The 27,803-nt window shown below is 44.8% G+C and overlaps 2 protein-coding genes across 2 annotated transcripts in view; one reads left to right on the top strand and one right to left on the bottom strand.

Moving 5' to 3' along the window:
• On the top strand, positions 1–27,792 carry LOC132880097 (tripartite motif-containing protein 16-like). The gene is made up of 6 exons (XM_060913769.1): positions 1–662; positions 23,683–23,778; positions 23,915–24,148; positions 24,281–24,452; positions 24,651–24,710; positions 26,894–27,792. Exons 1-6 carry the CDS (start codon positions 69–71, stop codon positions 27,427–27,429), a joined length of 1,692 nt encoding a protein of 563 aa, XP_060769752.1. The 5' UTR covers positions 1–68; the 3' UTR covers positions 27,430–27,792.
• The window catches only part of LOC132880197 (tripartite motif-containing protein 16-like), a 298,595-nt gene that overhangs the window by 221,988 nt on the left and 48,804 nt on the right, over positions 1–27,803 (bottom strand). The window lies entirely within an intron of this gene.

Genomic DNA, 27,803 nt, shown 5'->3' on the forward strand with positions numbered 1-27,803 from the left:
TTCAGAGAAAACAAACTGTTCTCTCTCTCTCTCTCTCTCTCTCTCTCTCTCGTTGTGATTTCAGGAAAATGGCAGAGGCCAGTATTTCAGTAGCTCAGGACCAGTTCATGTGTCCAGTGTGTCTGGATCTCCTGAAGGACCCGGTGACTATCTCCTGTGGTCACAGTTTCTGTAAGGTGTGTATTAATGGCTGCTGGGATCAGGAGGATCAGAAGGGCGTCTACAGCTGTCCTCAGTGCAGAGACACTTTCACTATAAGGCCTGTTCTACGCAGAAACAACATGCTGGATGAAGTGGTGAAGAAACTGAAGAAGAAGACTGAAGTCCAAGCTGCTTCTCCTGCTCACTGTTACGCTGGACCTGGAGATGTGGAGTGTGATTTCTGCACTGGGAGAAAACACAAAGCCGTCAAGTCCTGTCTGATGTGTCTGGCTTCTTATTGTGAAACTCACCTGAAACCTCATCTTGAAGTTACTGCTTTGAAAAAACACACATTAATTGAAGCCTCAGCAAAACTCCAAGAGAAGATCTGCTCTGAACATAACAAGCTGATTGAGATCTACTGTCGTACTGATCAAACCTGCATCTGTTATTTGTGTACAATGGATCATCACAAAGGTCACGATACTGTCTCAGCCACAGCAGAAAGAGCTGAGAAACAGGTGAGAACTAGAAATCTTTCCAGAATTAAATCTTAATTATAGTTTCCCATCTAGAAACGGGTGCTTTAGTCAGTGATATAATTTGAACTTTAATTTCAGTGTGTGTATCAATCAGAAGGATTCTGTAAAAGCTGATTAAAATTGTCTGTGTTCTGATGAATAGAGTGTTAAATTTATCTTCAGTGATGGTCGTAATCTGGTTCGGGGTGGGTTTCCTGATAACGTTGCCCTTTAGAGCTAAAGAGAGAGTTGAGAGACTCTCTTCAGGAACGAACGTTGTCTCTGTGTGTGGTTTTCCCGAACTCACTCGTAAGAAGGAGTCTAAAGAGCAACAGGACAAAGAGCGTCTTTGCAGTTTGCGTCCCCGATATAGGCATTAGTAGCTGCTAAAGGCAATCGTACTGTCGTTGCTGAAGGCATTAGTAGTTGCTAAATCCAGTCGATAAGTTCACATGGCACTCATTTTTAACCAAAATCTAATGAAATAGAAAGTGTTTAAAATAAGATAATATATATTATCATCTAGAAGCATTACATATATAATATGGTAATTAATTAATGAAGCTATTTTTTTGTTTTTGGCATTTTTTTTTTATTCCAAGTGTGTTTTTAATTAAATAAACAAACATTCACACGAAAGAATGAACAAATAATAAGCTAAATAATGAGGTAAATGTGTTCCCCGTGCTCACTCATTTCACTGTTACCCCCAGATCAGGATTATTTCAGCTGTTCTCCACAGTGCAGAGTGGGCCATGTTCTCCCTTATAAGTGCACAGAGAGAGAGAGAGTTTTGGTCTGTGTGTAGTGTGTACTGAAGGAGGTTTAATATATATATATATATATATATATATATATATATATATATATATATATATTCAACCTTATATTGAAGGAGGTTAATTCAACCTCCTTAGGTACACCTACACACACATCAAAACCTCTCTCTCTCTCACACACACACACACACACACACCATTAGAGGTGCAGAAATGTCTCATTTATAACACTAAATTAGTTAATCACTCACCTAATGGAGCTAAATTTGATTAAAATATAGTGATATAAATGTGACATTCTGATATCCATACGTAATTCCATAATTACGGTGGTGTAGTAGTTAGCACTGTCTCCTCACAGCAAGAAGGTCCTGGGTTCGAGCCCAGTGGCCGGTGAGGGCTTTTCTGTGTGGAGTTTGCATGTTCTCCCCGTGTCCATGTGGGTTTCCTCCGGGTGCTCCGGTTTCCCCCACAGTCCAGAGACATGCAGGTTAGGATAATTGGTGGCTCTAAATTGACCATACGGTAGGTGTGAATGTGAGTGTGAATGGTTGTTTGTCTCTGTGTCAGCCCTGCAATGACCTGGTGACTTGTCCAGGGTGAACCCCGCCTTTCACCCATAGTCAGCTGGGATAGTCTCCAGCTTGCCCGTGACGCTGTAGGACAGGATAAGTGGCTACAGATAATGGATGGAGGTGTACAAAGTACCCAACTTCATTACTTAAAGCATACACTACCATTCAAAAGTTTGGGGTCACCCAGACAATTTTGTGTTTTCCATGAAAAGTCACACTTTTATTTACCACCATAAGTTGTAAAATGAATAGAAAATATAGTCAAGACATTTTTCTGGCCATTTTGAGCATTTAATCGACCCCACAAATGTGATGCTCCAGAAACTCAATCTGCTCAAAGGAAGGTCAGTTTTATAGCTTCTCTAAAGAGCTAAACTTTTCAGCTGTGCTAACATGATTGTACAAGGGTTTTCTAGTCATCCATTAGCCTTCTGAGGCAATGTGCAAACACATTGTACCATTAGAACACTGGAGTGATAGTTGCTGGAAATGGGCCTCTATACACCTATGTAGATATTGCACCAAAAACCAGACATTTGCAGCTAGAATAGTCATTTACCACATTAGCAATGTATAGAGTGTATTTCTGATTAGTTTAAAGTGATCTTCATTGAAAAGAACAGTGCTTTTCTTTCAAAAATAAGGACATTTCAAAGGGACCCCAAACTTTTGAATGGTAGTGTATACACAGAGCCATGGCTTCACTTTCGTTTATAAATGCCTTGAGACCTCAAGAATGGCATAGGAATAGTTTTAAGCATTAACAATAAATCTAATATCATAATTTTACGATTAAAGCAATTTATATAGGTAGCAGTCTGAGTGAATGACCTTGACGTCCGTAATATCACAGCAGGAAGTCTATCGGTCTCATCGCCATTTCCGCTATACTAAAACACAGCTAATTGCAACTCCGATCCTCCATTTTGAGCTAATTTATCGCCATGCCATGTAGATGTGTTGCTGCACCCGCCAGCAACATGACAGAAGGTGGATTTACGTTGCATTCATGGCCCAAGAATGTTCAAACTGCAAAGATTTGGACGCGTTTTGCGAGAAGTTGGCTATAAGTCCGTATTGAAACAGGGTGCAGTATCAACAAGTAAAGAAAAAGAAAACAAGAAAAGGAAAGTATTTATTTATTTTTTAAGGGAGTTCAGTTGCACCAGTCCTCCTGGAGCGTGAGCCAAGGGTTGTTGCTAAAACCCGGGATGGAATGGGACAGGACGGGACATATCGCTCGGGCACTGACCTCCCCATGGTTGTTGCTAAAACAGGTGACGTCCCGTTCCATCCCGGGTTTTAGTAATTGCCTGAGCTGAGCAGTAATGGCGGAGTACTCCATATGGAGAGAATGAGTGGAGCAGCTGTCTGATTTCTAAACTGGATATTGCTGCCATCTCGCCCTTACGTGGAAGAAGCGAATGAATGGAGAACTGAACGAACAACTGAAAGTCAGATTGTTTCAAAACAATCAGCCACAAGATCGGCCTTCAAGAAGTGAGAACACAGATGGGTAAGCTCCGACTCTCATTTGGATAAAAAAACAACATAAACAACACGTTGTTTACCTGCATTTAGATTAATGCATGTAACTTGTATTGTGTGTTTAAGTTAGCGGTATAAGATTATTTAATTTGCTTCAGAATTTGATTGTCTCAGTTCATCTGATTATTTAATTTGCCTTTTATGTTTTATCAGTGAAAATGCATGCATGTACATGCATGTTGCCTAAGTTATAACCCCTGTCCTGTTTTAATGAGAGTCAACCCACAATCAATGAAGTCAAATCAGTCTTAGTTGAGCAAGTCGGTAATGGTATTTCTTACTTTCACCATAAATTTTTATTGATATGACTTTGGTCTATGGTTGTAAAAGGCCTCGGCCTTAAAACTGATTACTGCAGTGACGTCACACACTCAGGGCTGGCTGGCTCAGCGGGGCAGCTCCAATGCCAAGTTTGAGATCGATTTTAACTCTCAAAAAAATATTTTTTTATTCCCATTTATGCAGCATACAAGAGTCAAGAATGGAGATACTATCCACTCAGAAATTTAATGAAAAATAAAGGTTCTGCGTATCTCCTTTAAAGGTCATAGGCAATGGTCAGAGGTGAAACGTAGAATATCAACTTTATTGTCTCAAAGAATGACCCAAAAAGCGAATTCAATCTTCCTGGTGTCTAATTTGCACCCTAAAATTTAATAAAATGGGTTAAATATACTGTTTTGGGCAAATACCGAAGTTTTGTTTACATCTCACTTACGCACACTTTCACCACCAGGGGACCGTCGTCGTGACATCATTCAAGGCAAACAGACTGGGAGCAGTTCTGTGTTCACTTGCGAACCGAGCACACGTGTACGGACTTTGGTTGTGAGAGGTTGTGAAAAATGTTTGAAAGCGATAGCGATTTTGAAGTAGGAACTCTCCAAATTGAATATCGAGAGGTGAAACCATATATGTATGAACCTATGGCCATTGCAAAGCCATAGTGGATATAGGTCACGATTACTTGACAGTGCACCGGTAGGCCATGTTAGCCTGCCATCTGCAGTATTTCCTGGTGTCAATATATCAGGCCTGACATCTCATCTCGTCTGTCAATGATTTTTTTTTCAACTACCGAGCATTTAAATGAAAAAGTTAAAAATATTTACCTCCAATCTTCTCTTTTTTCTTGAGCGTTGCTGGTCCATTTCTTCTTTGACTGCGCACGATCCACTCTCTCTGCTTCGTCTCCTCTTTCGGAAAAAGCCAAAACTCCCGCTTCACGCGCACAATCCACTCTAAGCCTCGTCTCCTCTTCCAGAAAAAGACCAACCCTCTCACCCTGCCTCTTCTCCTTTTTCAGAAAAAGGTAAAAACTTCTTCCTGAACTGGTCCCGTTGTTGCAGTTCACTGCACAACAATAAGGCATGGTTTTTCTTTGGAAATTCCTGAACGCACGTCTGCACTCAAGCCAAACGGCAATGTAAGTAAATGGAAGTGAACTCAACTCAAGCGCTTTGTTTGGCTTAAATGATGTCACGCGCTGAGTGGTCATGAAAATCGCCTAACAGAAATTCGCCACGATCCGCACTAACTTATTCTAACTTATTCTAACTTATTTTAATTATTACTTATTAACAATACTTCTTGGGACCTGAAGAAAATTACAGATGGTTTTTTAACATGTAAAGTTTCAAAGGTGCATAAGTTGAAAACCGTTGCCTATGACCTTTAAGTCAAAGTACAGATCCCACTGGTCAAATGTTACTCCAATACAAGTGAAAGTTGGACAGTCAAATTTTTACTTCAGTTAAAGTACTGCAGTATTTGCTTTGAAAAATATTTAAGTATTAAAGTACATTTTCTGTCAGTGTATTGTTGTATTATTGCCACAACGCTTACACATACATGTTAAGTTATACGGTTTCCCTGTATTTTGTACAGGAAAATGCAATTTTTTTGGCTAATACGGCGTACACTGATTTTCATAAGGGAAAATTACGTTTTATATCAGATTTTTTTTCCGTTACTCCAAGAATTTTCTTAGCATCCACCATTTATTTTTTCAAACACGCATGCCCAATGAAACGGAACTTTCGATTTATGTAGTTTTATAGTTGCACATGGTTTTCTCAGTCATTTAAGTCCATTGGCTCAGACTGCCCAGACTTCTGTGACGGCTACAGAAGTTATGTTCTGCCAATTTCTCGTGGAACACAACATTCCCCCGACTGTGGCAGACTATTTTTCGCAGCTAGCATTAAAAAAAAGTTTCTGGATTCAAAGACTGCATAGGTAAGCTTTTGTGGGTCTTTTAAAAATTTTTTTTAAAAAAGTTTTTCCTGTTTGCATGTAGGAAAGCTTCCTCCATTATGATGATAATTTAGGGAGGCGATACTGGGATTAGGGAGGCGATACCGTTTATACAACGGCAACTGTAGTTACCCGGCGATTTCTGGTTTTGCTCCCCTAAACATTTTAATTGCTGATAGACATTATATGTAGACACAGATGACCAACACCCGTTACTACCATCAGTCATCAGTAAACTGGAAAAGTATTGAATGAAGAGTAATGGTGGTAATGACCGTTGGTAACCCGTCTCTAAAATGTGTAGTAGGGGATGGAAGCAATTTAACACCATCTACATGTTTGCCGTGCTCTGATTTTCTTTTATTGACCAGGAAAATAATAGATGTATATTGGGGAAAGGTCTTCGATGTAAAAACTGCTCTGGGTGTTGCCAGGTTTCCAATGCTGAAACAACTTTTTACTGCTTTGCTGTGCCTCCCACATAGCGATGCAGATAGTGAGAGGGCTTTTACATTGGTTAGGAAAATTCATCCTGAGTACAGAAAAAATATGGCTGCAGACACATTAACTGCATATCTGCAAATGAAAATGAACTGTGATGAGGAGCTACAACTGCTGCCCAAGCAGTGATATTATACGGTAGCTAGTGCCAAATCTGCAACATCTTTGTACAACAAAGAACACTCCAAAAAGGAATAAGATTTAAATTCTTGTTATAAATTACTGGGAAGATTTTCAATTTAACTTCATAATTTATTAATATGGCGGCACGGTGGTGTAGTGGTTAGCGCTGTCGCCTCACAGCAAGAAGGTCCTGGGTTCGAGCCCCGTGGCCGGCGAGGGCCTTTCTGTGCGGAGTTTGCATGTTCTCCCCGTGTCCGCGTGGGTTTCCTCCGGGTGCTCCGGTTTCCCCCACAGTCCAAAGACATGCAGGTTAGGTTAACTGGTGACTCTAAATTGACCGTAGGTGTGAATGTGAGTGTGAATGGTTGTCTGTGTCTATGTGTCAGCCCTGTGATGACCTGGCGACTTGTCCAGGGTGTACCCCGCCTTTCGCCCGTAGTCAGCTGGGATAGGCTCCAGCTTGCCTGCGACCCTGTAGAAGGATAAAGCGGCTAGAGATAATAAGATGAGATGAGAATTTATTAATATTTTCACTTATCCTTGTTTACATAATATACTTGATGTGGTTCAGTCATCTTTAGTTGGATTGAACACTGCTTGTGGTGTCAACACTTCTCAAATGGAACTTTTACTAACCTTCATTTACTGTTTGACATGATTTATATCTAATTTATTACATGTAACCTACTATTTTAATTAACATACCGACTTAGTCCTGCTGTTATATTTCAAGTAATTTTCTTCGGTGGAATGTAATATTGTAGGTGATGTCAACACTTGTCAAATAGAACTTTGTGTAATTTTTATGAACTCATCTCATTATCTCTCTAGCCACTTTATCCTGTTCTACAGGGTCGCAGGCAAGCTGGAACCTATCCCAGCTGACTACGGGCGAAATGCGGGGTACACCCAATATTAATATATTTTATTTGCAAAATTTACATCAATAATTCTGGTATTACTGATACAATGTATATTAAATAATTAAGTTTATAGTTCAGTCATTCTCTTTAGTAGATAATTGTTTACTTGACTGTACATATAGTCCTTTTTAATTCAGTTGTTTTCTCTGGGATCTAAAATTTCTTTTTATTCAGTACATGCTTATTTGATCCCTTTAAAGGTCCCATGGCATGAAATTTTCACTTTCTGAGGTTTTTTAACATTAAAATGAGTTCCTCTGACCTTCTTAAGTCACCCCAGTGGCTAGAAATTTCATAATGTGTAAACCAAACTATGCCCAACATTTGAGAATGGCGCGTCAAAACGGCGCGTTGAGAAGCTCTTCCCTTTACTACGTCAGCAAGGGAGATGATCCCCACGCCCCCCCTCTGGATTCCCACCCACCGTATGGATTGCCTGCCCAGTTGTAGTGAGGAGACCATAGAGGACACAACATGGCATCACCTAAGCGAGCAAAACAGGGAAATTGTGCTGTACATGGATGTGACAACACAGAAAAGAGACTGTTTTTACTGCCGATGGGAGAGCCCCTGAAGACGCAGTGGCTTAATTTTATTTACTCCAATAATACGCCGTCGAGTCTACCTAAGACGGTGTGTTTGTCGGAAGCATTTTCCTGAGGAATGTTTCCACAACTTGGGACAGTACAGGGCAGGTTTTGCACATCAACTGTCACTGAAGCCTGGGTCCGTACCAAGCATCCCTGCCGCATCAGCAACAAACACCGAACAAGTAAGTGTATAACTGTTAAGTCATTTTGCCGTGTTTTAAAATCGGTGCCACGTTAGCCTTGTAATGGCTACATTAGCTGTGCAGCTAACCGCTTCCTGGAGTTAGCCAGGTACTCTCATCTCATTATCTCTAGCCGCTTTATCCTTCTACAGGGTCGCAGGCAAGCTGGAGCCTATCCCAGCTGACTACGGGCGAAAGGCAGGGTACACCCTGGACAAGTCGCCAGGTCATCACAGGGCTGACACATAGACACAGACAACCATTCACACTCACATTCACACCTACGGTCAATTTAGAGTCACCAGTTAACCTAACCTGCATGTCTTTGGACTGTGGGGGAAACCAGAGCACCCGGAGGAAACCCACGCGGACACGGGGAGAACATGCAAACTCCGCACAGAAAGGCCCTCGCCGGCCCCGGGGCTCGAACCCAGGACCTTCTTGCTGTGAGGCGACAGTGCTAACCACTACACCACCGTGCCGCCCAGCCAGGTACTCTGCGCTACAAAACCAAAAAGCATGCAGCATGCTCTGTTAAACTGAGTTTAGTCTGGAAATTGACTGTAACTTATGAGCTTATGTTTTGCCGTGTTTTAAAATCGGTGCCACGTTAGCCTTGCAATGGCTACATTAGCTGTGCAGCTAACCGCTTCCTGCAGTTAACCAGGTACTCTGCGCTGCAAAACCAAAAAGCATGCAGCATGCTCTGTTATAATAGCCAATCAAAACAGTTTTTACAAAGACACCCACATTCTTTTTTTTAAGTCACTCGTTCATTTATTTGTTTGTTTGTTCAGTAAAAACCCAAACATTTGTTGAATTTATTTTATTTCCTCGTGTCGCACCTTAATGACGTCAGCGCACGGTATTTTTCCCTTCGCGGTGTGTTCCTTCTCTCTCGCCATAGTAAGACACCCACATCCGCTTGTTCTGACCCACTGGAGGTAGCGTCACAGTGCTGTTAGCCAATCAGAGGTAATACGTTTACATGTCATGAATATTAATGATAAGACCCGCCCCCACCCTCTACCCTTCCCCGCCTCCTGCTTCTCATTAGCAAAATGACGCACTGGGAAAAGCGCTAAAATGTGGCTTTCTCCCAGGAGGCTACCGTATATCTACGTGCCGAGGGTTCATTTCGAGAAAGACTGCGGATATAACATCCGGAAACCTCCACGAGCCCGTTTAAAGCATCAACAAACCACCATGCCATGGGTCCTTTAACTTGATGCAGTGTGATAAATATGCCTATTACAATAGGAGTGGGGTGGCACAGTGGTGTAGTGGTTAGCGCTGTCGCCTCACAGCAAGAAGGTCTGGGTTCGAGCCCCGTGGCCGGCGAGGGCCTTTCTGTGCGGAGTTTGCATGTTCTCCCCGTGTCCGTGTGGGTTTCCTCCGGGTGCTCCGGTTTTCCCCACAGTCCAAAGACATGCAGGTTAGGTTAACTGGTGACTCTAAATTGACCGTAGGTGTGAATGTGAGTGTGAATGGTTGTCTGTGTCTGTGTCAGCCCTGTGATGACCTGGCGACTTGTCCAGGGTGTACCCCGCCTTTCGCCCGTAGTCAGCTGGGATAGGCTCCAGCTTGCCTGCGACCCTGTAGAAGGATAAAGCGGCTAGAGATAATGAGATGAGATGAGATGGGTGTATGTAAGGGAAAAGTACACATTTTGTAAGGGCATGGGTAAATAAAGGTTGACATGTGTGGCTTACAAAACCTAATGCCTCTGAAACAACTGACTGGATTTACTGACTAACTTGTAGAACCTATAGAATAAACGCCTGGTAGAATGTTACAAAATGAAACAACTGAAAAAGACCCATTGTCATTTTTTAAAATTGTAAACCTCCTCCCCACCCCCACAAAGCAGCATGGTAGTGTTCTGACCCAGCTCTGGTAGTGTGTGCACACATGTATGTGTGGCAGCGGGGGTGCAGTCAAGCGTCGGTCTGTGAATGGAGGGTGGAGTCAGGGAAGGTAAGTGGCAGAATCACTGTGTTAGGGTTTTGCTGGGAATCGAACCCAGATCACTGGTGTAGTAATCCAGCAAACCCCCACTAGGCCACCGGGGAATGACTCAAGTGCAGAGGAGTGAGGCAAAAGTAGAAAAGACAGTTTATTTACAAGGCAAAAAACAAAGGTATAATCCCAACGCTCAGAAGATATACGAGAAAAAATAAAAAATCCAAAAGTTCAAAGTCAAAACCAAAGGCCAAAGATAAGAAAAGAAAAGGCAAAAATGCAAACGCTCAGAAGATCCAAAATGTCAAGTACAAAGTCCAAAAAAGAAAGCAAAATACCAAAAAAACACAAGGACATAAGCAAGGCACACGAGACAGAGGTTACTAGCCATAAGCAGCACAAAGACTCCGTGACAAGAGGCTAAACTGAGGAAGTAAATATACACAGGGTAATTAGAAACTAGGTGGGGCAGGAAATGAGGAACAGGTGAGGCAAAAAGCACATGGAAACAAAGGCTGTCAAAACAAACACAAAACACAGAAAACAGTGGTGGCCTCTAGAGGCCAAAACAAACATGACAAGATAAAGCAATGGCAGCGGCCTTTAGAGGCCAAGACAGTTCCCAGTCCTAACACACTGCACCTAACGTGAATTAACCTGTGTTTGTGTGTCTCCCCCAGTGACCGCGCCCTATAAAAGGAGAGAGAGAGCAGAGATAGGGAGCTCTCCCCAACCTAGACACTTGTGTGCGTGCGTGTCTGACTGAGAGAGTGTGAAAGGGAAAGCTGAAAAGCTAGAATAAAAATTTTTTGTAACACTCAGTTCTGGCCTCCCGTGCTTCTGTGCTCCACCCACCTTCAACAATTCATACAGTGGTACCGAAACCTGGGACGGAGCACAGAAGAGAACAGCCCTATGGAGTCCTCCCCCTTCAAGGACCCGGTCCATGCCCTCGCCATGGCCCAACAGAGCCAGCACCAGGTGCTGGTTGCCCTCTGGAAGGAGCAGGAACAATGGTTCGAAGCCCTGGTGCTGGCGCAGCAGGAAGATCGCCAGGCGTTCCGGCACCTCCTCGCGTCGGCGGGGTCCACCACCGCCGCGGACCCTCCCCACCTCACCCTAACGAAGATGGGTCCTCAGGACAACCCCGAAGCCTTCCTCGCTTTTTTTGAGCAGGCAGCAGAGGCGTGGGGTTGGCCGGTGGAACAGTGCATGGCGCACCTCCTCCCTCTGCTAACGAGCAAGGTGCAGCTGGCCGTGCTACAACTCCCCACCGACAGCCGGCTGGTCTACGCCAACCTCCACAGAGCCGTCCTCCAATGCGTGGGGCGCACCCCGGAGCAGCAACGGTCGCGCTTCCGCGCGCTGCGCCTGGAGGAGGTCGGCTGGCCGTTCGCATTTGGCCAGCAACTCTGGGACGCCTGCCAGCGGTGGCTGAGGGCTGACAACCGCGACGCTGAGGGAATCGTCGACCTGGTGGCGCTGGAGCAATTCATCGCCTGACTTCCGGAAGGAACAGCGGAGTGGGTCCAGTGCCATCGCCCGGCGTCACTGGATCAGGCCATCGTGCTGGTGGAGGACCATATGGTGGCTGTTCCGACGGCAGGACAGTGTGTCTCCTCTTCTCCCCTCTTTCTCTCTCTCCCCTTCTGTTCCTCGTCCTCACCTCATTCCCCCACCGCGGAGGCGGGGGCTGGCTCCACCCCAGCCGGCTCGCCGCACCTGCAGTGCCCTACCATTTCCTACTTCCGTGTCTGTGTCTCCCCCCCCCCCCCCCCCAGGTGAGGTGAGCTCTGGAACACCGGTGCAGAGAGAAAGCCTGGGCCGGTTTGCTGGCGCTGCGGGGAGCCGAGGCACCTCCAGCATCAGTGCTCGGCGATGGAGGTGGGCGTGGTGGTCCAGATCCCCGATGCGCCAGGGACCACCCTCAATCGGGCCAGAGTGTATCGCATACTGGTGAGTATCCAAGGGGGCACCAGATCCGGTCCAGTGGACGGAGCAATGCTCCGGCGGCTCTTTGGAATTAACAGCTGTGTGACTCGCTCTTTCGTCTGAGTGTCCTGCGTCACTCGGTATAATCTATCCTTCATAATAGAAAAATAGGGGAAGGACGGGGTGGCGTTCGGCTGGAGCGTTTGACCATCGATTACTCTCACTTGGTCAAACGCATGTCGCAGAGTCTCGTCTCGCGATTGTTCTAATGGGAAATCCGCGAGGGATTCCCCAACAGAAAGAGGAGGAGCCGGCGGCTCCTCACTCTGTCATGGAGATGACGTAGACGACTCTGCGACAGCAGCTCCAGCCAAAGCGACACCGGGACCTCCCCCTGTCAAATGGCAGGACCCACTCTTTACTAGGTGCATCATTAAACCCCGAAATCCCGGCCAATCAGTCCCCAAAATTAGAGTGGGTAAGGCGAGGATTAACTGCCGCCTTCACTATAGATTTTTCCCCTCTGAAATATATGTGGACCGACACCAAAGGGTAGCTGTGAACATCCCCGTGTGCACACACAACACCTTTACCCCCTGTGCTCCCCCCAATGCCTCGTCTTGTACCAGGCTTTGGCGGATCGAGGTCTGATTGCAACCAGAATCCACCAACACCTGATATGTAGCCCCTTGGACACTCACCGGTATGCAATACTCTCCGGCCCGATCGAGGGCAGCTTCTGGCGCATCGGGGATCTGTACCACCGCGCCCACCTCCATTGCTACGCACTGTTGTTGCAGGTGGCCCGGCTCCCCACAGCGCCAGCAAACCGGCCCGGGCTCTCCCTCTGCACCTGTGCTCTGGGGCTCACTCACCTGAGGGGGGAGAGAGACAGACACAGAAGGGAGAAATGGGAGGGCACCACGGGTGCGGCGGGCCGGCTGGGGTGGAGCCGGCCCCCGCCTCCGTGGTGGGGGAATGGGGCAAGGACGGGACACAGAAGGGAGGGGAGAAAGAGAGAGAGGAGAGAAGAGAAGACATCGTCGGTTGTCCTGCCGCCAGAACAGCTGCCAAATGATCCTCCGCCAGTCCTACTGCCTGATCCAGCAACGCCGGGCGGTGGCACTGGACCCACTCCGCGGTTCCGGCTGGTAAGCGCGCGATGAACTGCTCCAGCACCATCTGATCGATGATTCCCTCAGCGTCGCGATCGTCGGCCCTCAGCCACCGCCAGCAGGCATCCCGGAGCTGCTGGCCGAACGCGAACGGCCGGCCGACTTCCTGGAAGCGCTGGCGCTGTTCTTCTGGTGTGCGCCCCATGCGCTGGAGGACGGCCCAGCGAAGGTCCGCGTAGGCCAGCCGGCGGTCGGCGGGGAGCTGTAGCGCGGCCAGCTGCGCCTCTCCCGTCAGGAGGGGGAGGAGGCGCGCCGCGCGCTGCTCCATCGGCCACCCCGAGGCTTCAGCGACCTGTTCGAACAATGTGAGGAACGCCTCGGGGTCATCCTGCGGGCCCATCTTGGTCACGGTGAGGGGAGACGGGCCCGCGGCCAGGGCGCTGGTGGACCCCGACGACGCGAGGAGATGCCAGAACGCCTCGCGATCTTCCTGCTGGGCCAGCACCAGGGCTTCGAAGCGCCACTCTTGCTCCTTTCGGAGCGTGACGAGCGCCTGGTGCTGGCTTTGCTGAGCCGTGGCGAGGGTGTGGACCAGGTCCACGAATGGGGAGGATTCCATGGGGCTGCGGGGTTGGTGCTCCACCTTTTTTCCCCGGTTTCGGCACCACTGTAGAGCTCTCTGAGGTGTGGGTGGAGCACAGAGGACGGCAGGACAAAGCTTCAGGTATGAAATAGGCTTTTATTGCCAGACTTTTCAGTGTAACAATATAGCTTTATTCTGGTAAACACACACACACGCTGTGTTCTTGTCCCAGGAAGAGCTCTCCTCTGCTTTCCCTCTGCCTCCTTAAATAGGGCGCGGTTACTGGGGAGACACACAAACACAGGTTAATTACCGTCAGGTGTAGTGATTCTGCCACTCACCTTCCCTGGCTCCACCCTCCTGTCACAGACCGGCGCTTGACCACGCCCCCGCTGCCACAACACATATTTAACTATTCAAAATGTGTATTAGTCAACCTCAGGCTACGTTACAAGGTTTAGAAGTCAAAGATGGCTGCATTTTTTTTCAGTCCTGTTACCAAAACTCTGAAAGTAACAGGGCTGAGTTTTTAGCCTAGGATTAGCTAATACATGGAATTAAGCCACATGGCATCATCGCTAATAGCATGACCACACTTAGCACATTCTAGTGATTTACCAAAAATCTGTATTTTTAAAATAAACAAATATCATCTAAGAAATAATTTAAGTAACAGGACAGTATGTTGACATTGACCTTATCAGTCAAAGTTAAAAAATCATCAAATATACAGAAAAGTAAATGAGAAAACTAACTTTTGGTCTTCCCATGGCCTTCAGAAGACACAACTGATGTAACTTCCTGTTGAGCATGTGATTTATGGAATGTTCCAAATTTGTCAGATGGGGTAATATGTTTGGGTAACAGGACTGAGTGAAAACCCAGGGACACGACTAAAATGTGTATTTTAACTAAGATATTGTGGATTTCTTATGGAAAAAATATATTTAAACCATGGATAGGATATGGAGTCACACAACAGTGCAAAAGAAATACTGTTTCTGAAGGATTTTAATCGTAATATTTCATAGTTAAGTATAAAGTTAGAGTGTGGTGACAGGTAACACATGCTATTTTTCAGAGTTTTAGGTAGTTTTTATTAATCCTTACAATTATATATCTTAAATTTGAAATCAGATCAATGTGCAGGACATTCTGCATAATAAGGAAATGTATTTTAAAGTACATTTTTATGTGCATTTATACATATAATTTTCTAGGGATGGAAATGGCACCAATTCAGTGGAATGGCTCGCTTTAAGCAAGACAAAAAAAAAAGGTGCAAGACCATCATCTGACATCAAAACAAAAAATTCCAGCAATTTGTTGTGACTGACTAGTAGAACTTCATAGACAATTTTAACCTTTTCTGGAATCGCAGAGAATTTTACAAGCCAAATAGCACTGAACTCAGCTGGATTGGAGCCAAAGTCTTAGTAGACCATTACAGACTTGCAATCTTTTCTCAGCCAGCATTGAGGAAAACAGTTGATAAGATGTCGCAGACTGACATAGTTACAAAGCCTAAACAACCATCTTTGCAAGTCGTCATCAAGGACACACAGACATCTGACTTGCAAGATTCCCAACATTCAAAGACAGATGACTCCACTTCTCCTTGGATGGATTTCCCAAATAGCATGAAAAAATTGCTCCCAATGGCTACACTCTCTTTTTCCAGCCCAAATCTGTCGCGACAAGCAGTGTACCCAGTTCATCAAAATTGTGTTCGTCCAGGACTTTCAGCTGGCTACAAATCTTTTTCACCATCCAAAAGATACATGTCATCTCCAATCCTTTCACCCTCAAACCAAATGGAACATTTAGAAAGTCTTGTTTGATGTACTCTGGGTCCCTGCAAATGGATGTAGTGTTGAAAACCAGCTGGGACCCAATGTGCCTATGCCATTCACTATTCCTGTGTTGATAAGAAACAGAAAACATAGAGCACATTTAACCCTGGGGATGAACCAATCTAATCTCCTTCCTGTTTTAAAACAGCATCAGAGTGCACAAGCAGATATTACTTCTAGACTTTCTGTAAAGCTAGCTCTTCTGAACATTAAATCACTTTTAAACAAGTTATTTTTAATTAATGATCTTATTTGCAAACACAATCTTGATTTTTTGCTTCTAACTGAAATCTGGCTGGATCAAGCAAATAGTGCTACCACCCTTATTGAAGCAGCTCCCCCAAATTTTAATTTTTTGAATGTTACCCGACAAGGGCAAGGTGGAGGGATCGCAAATATATTCAAAGTCTCTTTTCAATGTAAACAATCCTCACTTGGTGATTTTATGTCCTTTGAACACTTATGTGCACTTGTTACATGCTCTCCTAACATATTATTATTATTATTATTATTATTATTATTATTATTAACTATTTATAGGCCTCCGAGACATTCAGCCAAAGTCTTTCTTGAAGAGTTTGGTGAACTGTTATCAGTCATTTGCTTAGAGTTTGATTGTCTTATTATATCTGGGGATTTTAAATTGCATGTAGATAATACTGATAACATTTATGCCAAAGAACTACTTGCAATTATTGACAACTTCAACCTAGTACAACATGTACAGGGGCCGACCCACTCTCGTGGTCATACTCTTGACCTCGTCATCACAAAGGGTCTTACTGTTTCTAATACTGTTGTTGACCTGGCCTTATCTGATCATTTCTGTGTTTTCTTTGATGTTTCTATGTCTCCTCACATTCAGAACAGCTCAACGACTATAGGTAGGAGAGTCATAAAAGACAACACGTGCTCTCTTTGAGCAAGCTCTCTCTCAGAACTCAACCAAAATGTCAGACTCTGTAGATGATTTACTGGAATTTTTAAATTTAAATATGACCCAAATTATGGATGATATTGCCCCATTCAAAATCAAAAGAGTCAATGATAAGCAGAAAGCACCATGGAAGCAGTACCCGGCTGTTAAACTGCTAAAGAGAGAATGTAGAAAGACTGAAAGAAAATGACGCAAATCTAAACTTCACATCCATTATCAAATCCATAAAGAGATGCTTTGTAATTATAATTATGAAATTCGTAAAGCAAGACAGTCTTTCTTCTCCAACATCATCAGCAGGAATATGAACAATGCCCGTGTGCTATTTTCAACAGTAGAGAAGCTAACTAATCCCCCACCACAATTAGCACCTAAACTTCTCTCAGTTAATAAATGCAATGAGTTTGCATCCTTTTTCAAAGGTAAAATTGATAAAATACGGCAGAATATTTCTCATAATATATCTCAGTTGCAAAAAATTTAAAAACTGCAATCACCAATGACACAGATAACTTCAACACAATGTCAGAATTTTGTTTAATTGATTATGAGACTCTTGAAAAAACTGTACAAAATCTCAGTTCCTCAACATCTGAACTGGACATTCTGCCCACCAACTTTTTTAAGTCTGTTCTTCATCTTATAATTACAGATGTGCTTCAAATTATAAATACATCCCTGGAGACTGGCGTTGTTCCTGTGTCCCTAAAAAAAGCCGTTGTAAAGCCCCTTCTTAAAAAAAATAATCTGGATCCTTCAGTGTTAAATAACTACAGGCCAATATCAAATTTACCATTCATCGGGAAAATCCTGGAAAAAATTGTCTTCAATCAATTAACTGCCTTCTTGATATCAAACAGCCGTTTTGATAATTTTCAGTCAGGATTTCGTGCCAATCATAGCACTGAAACAGCGCTGATTAAAGTTATAAATGACATACGTCTTAATACTGATGCAGGCAAAACATCGGTCCTGGTATTACTGGACCTCAGTGCAGCTTTTGATACTGTTGATCACAACATACTGCTATATCGACTTGAACACTGGGTTGGATTGACTGGTAAAGTTATCAATTGGTTAAATTCATACTTAAAAGATAGAAGCTTCTTTGTTACCCTGGGAAATTGTTCCTCAACGTCAATGTCCTTGACCTGTGGTGTCCCCCAGGGGTCGATTCTTGGACCATTACTTTTCAACCTTTATATGCTCCCACTTGGGCAAATTATCAATAAAAATTCAATTTTGTATCACTGCTATGCAGATGACACCCAAATTTATTTTGCTCTATCACCTAATGATTATGCCCTCCTTGAATGTCTCTACCAGTGTATCGATCAAATCAATAGCTGGATGTCACAAAATTTTCTTCAGCTGGACACAGATAAAACAGAAGTAATTCTATTTGGAAAAAAAGATGAAAGACTCAGGATTACCACTATTCTTGACACAAAAGGGATTAAAACTAAAGAAATGGTTAAAAATCTTGGTGTTTTCATTGACAGCGAGCTAAACTTTGACAGTCACATGAAAGCAATCACTAAAACGGCATTTTATCACCTAAAAAACATTTCCAAACTAAGAGGACTTATGTCAAAAAATGATCTGGAAAAACTAATACATGCCTTCATCTCTAGTAGGGTTGATTACTGCAATGGCCTTTTCACAGGCCTGCCAAAAAAGACCATCAAACGACTTCAGCTGGTTCAAAATGCAGCGGCTAGGGTTCTCACACGAACAAAAAGAACAGAGCACATTACTCCAATTCTAAGGTCCCTTCACTGGCTTCCAGTAAGCTACAGAATTGACTTTAAAGCATTGCTGCTGGTGTACAAATCTCTAAATGGTACAGGGCCCAATTACCTCTCTGATATGTTGCAGCGGCCTAACCCAATCAGATCTACCAGATCAAAACAGAAAAATTTACTATTAAAACCAGTTGTTAAAACAAAGTATGGTGAAGCAGCTTTTAGCTACTATGCAGTACAGCTATGGAACCAACTGCCAGAGGACATTAAAAATGCTCCTGCTGTGGGCAGCTTCAAATCTAGGTTAAAGACCAAGCTGTTTTCAGATGCTTTCTGTTAAATAATTAATATTGTCTTCTTTACATTTTTTATAATCTTTACTTTCTCTGCATGTTTTAAATTTACTTTAACTTTATTCTATTTTATTCTTTATTCTATTCTGCTGTTTTTTTCTCATCCTATTTGAACTACTACTTCATTTTATTTTATTTTTACTATTGTTTAATTCTTATTATTTTCTTTTCGTCTCGTCTCGTCTTCTTCCGCTTATCCAGGACCGGGTCGCGGAGGCAGCAGTCTAAGCATGGAAGCCCAAACTTCCCTTTCCCCAGACACCTCGGCCAGCTCCTCGGGAAGAACACCGAGGTGTTCCCAGGCCAGCTGAGAGACATAGTCCCTCCAGCGTGTCCTGGGTCTTCCCCGGGGCCTCCTCCCGGGGGGACATGCCTGGAACACCTCCCCAGGGAGGCGTCCAGGAGGCATCCGAAAAAGATGCCCGAGCCACCTCAGCTGGTTCCTCTCGATGTGGAGGAGCAGCGGCTCTACTCCGAGCTCCTCCCGAGTGACTGTGCTTCTCACCCTATCTCTAAGGGAGCGCCCAGCCACCCTGCGAAGGAAACTCATTTCGGCCGCTTGTATCCGCGATCTTGTTCTTTCTGTCATTACCCAAAGCTCATGACCATAGGTGAGAGTCGGAACGTAGATCGACCGGTAAATTGAGAGCTTCGCCTTTTGGCTCAGCTCCTTCTTCACCACGACGGACCGGTAAAGCGACCGCATCACTGCGGAGGCTGCACCGATCCGCCTGTCGATCTCACGCTCCATCCTTCCCTCACTCGTGAACAAGATCCCGAGATACTTAAACTCCTCCACTTGAGGCAGGACTTCTCCACCAACCTGGAGAGGGCAAGCCACCCTTTTCCGGTCGAGAACCATGGCCTCGGACTTGGAGGTGCTGATTCTCATCCCAGCCGCTTCACACTCGACTGCAAACCGCCCCAGTGCATGCTGAAGGTCCTGGTTTGAAGAAGCCAACAGGACAACATCATCTGCAAAAAGTAGAGATGAAATCCTGTGGTTCCCAAACAGGATTCCTTCCGGCCCCTGGCTGCGCCTAGAAATTCTGTCCATAAAAATTATGAACAGAACCGGTGACAAAGGGCAGCTCTGACGGAGTCCAACATGCACTGGGAACAGGTCTGACTTACTGCCGGCAATGCGAACCAGACTCCTGCTCCGTTCGTACAGGGACCGGACAGCCCTTAGCAAAGAGCCCCGAACCCCATACTCCCGAAGCACCCCCCACAGAATACCACGGGGGACACGGTCGAATGCCTTCTCCAGATCCACAAAGCACATGTGGACTGGTTGGGCAAACTCCCATGAACCCTCGAGCACCCTATGAAGGGTATAGAGCTGGTCCAGTGTTCCGCGACCAGGACGAAAACCGCATTGTTCCTCCTGGATCCGAGGTTCGACTATTGGTCGAATTCTCCTCTCCAGTACCCTGGAGTAAACTTTCCCTGGGAGGCTGAGAAGTGTGATTCCCCTATAATTGGAGCACACTCTCCGGTCCCCTTTCTTAAAAAGAGGGACCACCACCCCAGTCTGCCACTCCAGAGGCACTGTCCCCGACCGCCACGCGATGTTGCAGAGGCGTGTCAACCAAGACAGCCCCACAACATCCAGAGACTTGAGATACTCAGGGCGGATCTCATCCACCCCCGGTGCCTTGCCACCGAGGAGCTTGCAAACCACCTCAGTGACTTCGGCTTGGGTAATGGACGAGTCCACCTCTGAGTCATCAGCCTCAGTCTCCTCAGTGGAAGACATGACGGTGGGATTGAGGAGATCCTCAAAGTATTCCTTCCACCGCCCGACAATGTCCCCAGTCGAGGTCAACAGCTCCCCACCCGCACTGTAAACAGTGTTGGCAGAGTACTGCTTCCCCCTCCTGAGGCGCCGGATGGTTTGCCAGAATTTCTTCGAGGCCGACCGATAGTCCTTCTCCATGGCCTCCCCGAACTCCTCCCAGTTCCGAGTTTTTGCCTCCGCAACTGCCCGAGCTGCAGCACGCTTGGCCTGCCGATACCCGTCGGCTGCCTCAGGAGTCCCGGAGGTCAACATGGCCCGATAGGACTCCTTCTTCAGCTTGACGGCATCCCTTACTTCCGGTGTCCACCACCGGGTTCGGGGATTGCCGCCACGACAGGCACCGGAGACCTTGCGGCCACAGCTCCGAACAGCTGCGTCCACAATGGAGGTAGAGAACATGGTCCACTCAGACTCAATGTCCCCCGCCTCCCTTGGAAGCTGGGAAAAGCTCTCCCGGAGGTGGGAGTTAAAGACCTCCCCAACAGAGTGCTTGGCCAGACGTTCCCAGCAGACCCTCACCATACGTTTGGGCCTGCCAGGTCTGTCCAGCTTCCTCCTCCGCCAGCGGATCCAACTCACCACCAGGTGGTGATCAGTTGACAACTCAGCCCCTCTCTTCACCCGAGTGTCCAAGACATAGGGTCGGAGATCAGATGACACGACTACAAAGTCGATCATCGACCTCCGACCTAAGGTGTCCTGGTGCCACGTGCACTTATGGACACCCCTATGCTCGAACATGGTGTTCGTTATGGACAAACTGTGACTAGCACAGAAGTCCAATAACAAAACACCACTCGGGTTCAGATCAGGGAGGCCGTTCCTCCCAACCACGCCCCTCCAGGTGTCACTGTCATCGCCCATGTGAGCATTGAAGTCCCCCAGTAGCACAATGGAGTCCCCAGTCTGAGCACCCCTCAGTACCTCTCCCAGGGACTCCAAGAAGGCCGGATATTCTATACTGCTATTTGGCCCGTAGGCACAAACAACAGCAAGAGCCCTCTCCCCAATCCGAAGGCGCAGAGAGGCGACCCTCTCGTTCACTGGGGTAAACTCCAACACATGGCGGCTGAGCTGGGGAGCTATAAGGAAGCCCACACCAGCCCGCCGCCGCTCACCACGGGCGACTCCAGAGAAGTGGAAAGTCCAGCCCCTCTCGAGGAGCTGGGTTCCAGAGCCCAAGCTGTGCGTGGAGGTGAGCCCGACTATCTCTAGCCGGTACCTCTCAACCTCCCGCACAAGCTCAGGCTCCTTCCCCCCCAGCGAAGTGACATTCCATGTCCCAACAGCCAGCCGCTGTGTCCGGGGATCAGGTCGTCGAGGCCCCTGCCTTCGACTGCCACCCAATCCACACTGCACCAAACCCCTACTGCTACCTCTGTGGGTGGTGAACCCACAGGAGGTCGGGCCCACGTCGCCTCTTCGGGCTGAGCCCGGCCGGGCCCCATGGGCAAAGGCCCGACCACCAAGCGCTCGCATACGAGCCCCAACCCCAGGCCTGGCTCCAGGGTGGGGCCCCGGCTGCGTCCTACCGGGCGACGTCACGGTCCTGGATTTTTTCTCCATAGGGTTTTTTTTTTTGGTGAACTATTTGGTGAATTATTTTCTTTTAATTCTTTTAATTAATTGTTTTAGAATAAAAATAAAATTATTTTATGTAATTTTATTTCTCTATTGTTTACTGTTTTTGCTTCTGTAAAGCACATTGAACTGCCATTGTGTATGAAATATGCTATATAAATAAACTTGCCTTGCCTTGCCTAGTACAATACTGTCCATCTCACAGGTCTCACGTGCGCACGTGTTTAAGTGTATGTATTCATGCACATATGAATCCGCCTGTGGAATCATGTCAGTGAAGCTCCACCTGACATGCTAGCAAACACTTTTCAGACTCAAAATCATATATGGGTAGCTAACCTTACTAGAAAAGAAGATTTCTACTCTACATTTTGTTTATTTAGCAAGATTATGCTAAAACATTTCTGAAAGGACTTCAGATAAGTTAACGTTATTCATGTTAGCGTAACTCCGTTTTTACATGCTAACTATCAGTGTCCAAGTTAACTAGCTATGTGTAAACATTAGCCTTGGACAAGACTATGGCAACTTGGCAGACAAATCCACAGAAAGTCATTTGACTAATCAGACTGTGTAGTGATTGCAATGTTATCGCTAACTCTAAAGCACAGACAACTTCACTGCAAGCTTTCTCTTGGAATAAAACGTTTATATCCCTCAATATGCTTCCGCAGGTCGGACAGTGAGTTTTTGTAGGCTGTGATGTGCTCCGTTTTAGGCAAACAAAGCAAACATTTAAAATGAAACGACTCTTTATTCCTTTCAGAAAACTGAATCATGGGTTCTAGCCATAGAACCGTGGGTGTGTGCATTCCCCAGAAGAACCGCCTCCTTCCATTCTGCCATCAACTGATCATGTTAAATAATGCTGCGGAGAAATAACTGATCTTGATTTTATCCAGTCTATGGACGTGACGTGACCCTAGTGATTACTGATAGACTGTCTCAGTGTCACCTGCGAAAAAACATCCGCTTTCAAAGCTGCTTCACAGTAACGAGTAACGAGGACCTTGATAGAAATGTAGTGGAGTAAAAAGTACGATATTTGTCTTTCAAATGTAGTGAAGTTAAAGTCATAAGTTTCCAAAAAAAAATACTCAAGTAAAGTACAGATACTCAAAAAGTGTACTTAAGTACAGAACTCAAGGAAATGTACTTCATTACTGTCCACCTCTGATAATTAACTCAATGTACTTGCAATGTACAAGAAAACTAATGGAACACCACCAGTAGATTCAACACCAGTTTCCCCCACTGACTGTGAGAGTCCCTCAGAGCCGCATGCGCATTCTGTGGATTCGGCAGCAAGCAAGTCACTCTTTGTTTTGAACGAGTGCTCCGGGTCTCTCGTAAATTCTGAGCAAACTAAAGGACGACTTGTGCTACGATGTTGTTCGGGAAAACCACGTTAGCTTGATGATGGATCTTAAGAGGTCATTAAAAACTCTCTTGGCCTTAAGAGGCTTTTGGGAAACCCAGCCCAGATCAGTTAGTGAACATCTCTCTCTCTCTCTCTCTCTCTCTCTCACACACACACACACACACACACACACACACACACACACACACACAGAGACCATAACCTTCTGAGTGAAACATGAATGTACTTTGAACTGGCATTAATATGGAACCAGTTCGCTCGTACTGTATAAAAAGCTGAATGTACTTTATTTGTCCTCAGAGTGAGTTAAAGGAGGAGCAGATGAAATCCCAGCAGAGAATCCAGGAGAAGCAGAAGAAGGTGCAGGAGCTGAAACAGGCTGTGAACACTATAAAGGTGAGCAGTGAGCAGAGACAGAGCTGCTCCTAGAAACACACACAACATGGACAACGAGTCATTTACAGTCCCAGTAAGAGAGGGAATGATAGATGAGCTTTAAATCTTGTGTGTGTGTGTGTGTGTGTCCTAACAGCTCAGTGCACAGACAGCAGTGGAGGACAGTGAGAGGATCTTTACTGAGCTGATCAGCTCCATGGAGAAAAAGCGCTGGGAGGTGACGGAGCTGATCAGAGATCAGGAGAAGGCTGAACTGAGTCGAGCTGAACGACTCCTGGAGCAACTGGAGCAGGAGATTGCTGATCTTCAGAGGAGAGTCACTGAGCTGGAGCAGCTTTCACACACACACGATCACATCCATTTCCTTCAGGTAACACTCACTGTCTGATCTACAGAGCCAGCTGTTCCTCACACACTCTCCAAAAACACCTCTCATTTAGGGAACATTAATGTCCCTGTCTGACATCACAAGTGGGTTTTACATTTCTTTTGCTTTCTGTAGGTTTTAGCTTCTCGACGTCAGTCTCCTGCATTGGAAAGACCAGATTTTCACACATCCAGCGTCACTGTCCATCAACATCTCTCATTTGATGGAGTGAGGAATTCTCTTTCAGATCTGAAAAAGAGACTCGAGGAATTCTGTGAGGAGGAATTCAACAAAATCCCTCCACATGGTAAGAGGAGCTGTTCCTGCTGGAGAAACACAGTGATGTGTTATTTCTTAGCAATGCTCCTGCTTTCTTTTCTGCAGACACTTTATTCACCCGACACTTTGAACTAAAACACTGATTTAAAATGAATAAACTGACTGGATCACTTTAAACTCTTTCCATCTTTTACACAAACTCATGTTTCCATTTTTCTCTCCACAGCTGCAGCAGTTCAGATAATTTCAGAACCAGAACCACAGAGCAGAGAAGACTTTCTGAAATGTACATTTAACACGCGCGCACACACACACACTTCTAGGCCTGTCACGATAAATTTTGTTGGACGATATATTGTCTCAGAAATTATTGTGATAAATGATACTATTGGTGACTTCTTTTCAAGACAATTTTATGCCACTAGTAAAATAATAATGATCATGCAAATACACCCTTTCATAGAACAGTCAACTTTTTAATTAAGTCAACTTATTCAATTTAACAGTGGAACGTAAAATAAATAAATAAATAAATAAATAAATAAGCTAAAGAAATAAACAATAATCAAACAAAACCACTCACAACAAAAACAAATATTATACAATTTATGGCTCTTAAAAATTGCACTGAAGTGAATATTAACTTGGCACAGGGTAATAAAAAGACATTCTTTTCTTCACAGGCAACATTCTGCCAATCCAGTTTCTCAAAGATTAGTACCCAGATAAACAAAAAGTGCAAAGTAACAATGTATTGCCAGCTGTCATTTGGATAAAAGTAACAACAATTAGAACAAGATAACATGTAGGCAAGGGCGTAGGTTTGGTATTAACATTGGTGGGGACAAAAACCCAATGCCAACCCCCAGTGGTGCCAACTTCAGGTCAACATTAGAGGGTCACAATATTTTGCTCCGTTGTGTTCCACCAAAAGAGTCTCCATCATCTCTCCAAAGGCCAGACTTTTAACATTTGAAGTTCAAAACTGTAGTAATTCATGAATAATAATAATAATAATAATAATAATAATAATATGAAATCCATTTGATTAACTGCAAATTTTGCATGTGATGATGAATTCATTCTACCAATTTGCAAATGTGTTTTCCAAGCAAATAACGCACTGACTGTCGGAAGGGTGTATGTTCCTTTCCCTCATAAATGGAAATAAAACCCATCCGGAGCCTTAAACACTGCATTCCATGAGGCTGGCAGGGGGAGTCAGCTCTCTTCTGTGGGATATTTAACTAGTTTTAGAATGCTAGTTTAAGCTGATATGTGATTGATCTAACGGTAAAACAGCACGAGGGCTCGAGAACTTTAACAGCTTACAATTTTACTTGGCAACAGACTGTATCTGAATTCTAATTGGTTGTTGTATCTGAATTCTGATTGGTGGTTGTTATATTATTGCCCTTTTGTTGTGTTCTTGAGCCCAGAGCGGGGGGAGGGGGGAGTAACAGGGTTCTACAGAGAAAAGTTTTTTGCCTCCAGCTTTCAAATGAACCGCCTCGAAAACCAATCAGTTCAGCGGATGTGTGACTCACTATGTGACGTTTTCAAAAGAGCGGTGGAGTCACCAAACGTTTCTGATACAGAAGGCGGAGGCTGTTCTGCTTATTGCGTGAAAATGTTTGATTTGATTAAAAGGTGTCTGGGCCTCGAACAATGTCCACATCACCATCGGGTTGTTGTTTCCATGTGTCATATTACCCGAACTCGGTCAGGGCTCTGCAGGTCTTAACTGAAGCGCTTCAGATTCAGAGTTAGCGGGCTGCTAAAGTTTGCAGGCACTTCACAAGCAAGACTCGGTGCAATATTAGCCAACATTAGCACAATCTGATAGGATTTAACAATGTCTTTGTGACCTTAATGAACACCAGTTGTTGTTGTATCAAGTCGGATTGTTATTTACATGCCACACAAACTTAGAAAACAGTCATATTCGTATGTTGTCGTTTTTACACGCTGAATCTGAACTGTTGTGAACTGATTAATTTTCTGAACTAATCTAATGCTGCATTCCACAAGGACAGTTTGCTAGCTAGCAGCTGCTCACTGCACTGCAACCGCACTTGCTAATTGACATGGTAGCCGAACACGTTGCTGTTTTCATGACCATGCCCCCAGAGTGAATATTCATGAGTGAATTTTGATCCTCTGGCTGGATAACTGTTGCATGCTGGGAAGCCCCGCCTCTGACAGAGAGCCGCGCGAGACGACAGAAAACAGAGCAGTGTTTTATTCAGTCATTGGGTCAAACTAATACTCTGGAGACTTCCCTATGGAGATGGACAGCACAGAAATGCCAAAATCGCGGGGGGAAATTACTGAGTTCATTTTCATTTACCATACGATAAGTCGGTCTATCGAATATCACGACAGGCCTACACACTTCACATCAATATATTGTGTGAATTAAACCCAACATGTTCACATTGTTCAGTTTGTTTTTCTCTTTTATTTTAGATTTCTGTTATCTGACTCTGGATCCCAACACGGCACATCGTCACCTCATTCTGTCCGAGAAGAACAGAGCGGTGAGATGGAGTGAGAGAGAGCAGCGTTACTCTGATCATCCAGAGAGATTTGATTCCTGGGAGCAGGTGTTGTGTAAGGAGAGTGTGTGTGGACGCTGTTACTGGGAGGTGGAGTGGAGCAGTGCTGGTGGTGTGTGCATATCAGTCTCATATAAAGACATCAGCAGGAAAGGACGGGGTAAAGAGTGTGTCTTTGGATCCAACAATCAGTCCTGGAGTCTGTGGTGTTCTTCTTCTTCTTCTCTCTGTTTCTATCACAACAACATTAAGACTGATCTCAGAGTTCCATCACCCTCCAGAATAGGAGTGTATGTGGATCACAGTGCAGGAACTCTGTCCTTCTACAGCGTCTCTGACAAGATGAAGCTCCTCCACAGAGTCCACACCACATTCACTCAGACTCTACACGCTGGGTTTGGGGTCTGGCTCCTTGGTTCTCCAGTGAGATTGTGTGATCCAGAATAAAAAAAAGTGTGTAGTGTTTTCTGTAAAATTCCTGCACGTTGCCACATTGTTGCTCAGTCGTCTGTTTCACTAGAACACAATCCAGCTGCACAAAAACACTCATTTTAATATTTAAATGAAAACAGATGGATAATTCTAAAATAATTAAAAAGGAAATGTGAAAAATTAACTGCCAGACAAGAGACTCGTCAAATTTAAAAAGAAAATGATCTCATGACCTTCGCATTATAAAGTTCTGTTTGTTTCATATTAAGCAGCGTCTCATTAAATAACTAATAAACAGTAATAAAGCCAGAACAGAACAACATTTTAAACCTGTTCAGGTCACACTATATAAAAATAAAATATCACTTTTGGAATGAATTTGATTTTTC

This window comes from Neoarius graeffei, chromosome 2 (genome assembly GCF_027579695.1).
Source record: "Neoarius graeffei isolate fNeoGra1 chromosome 2, fNeoGra1.pri, whole genome shotgun sequence".
NCBI classification, from domain to species: Eukaryota; Metazoa; Chordata; class Actinopteri; order Siluriformes; family Ariidae; genus Neoarius; species Neoarius graeffei.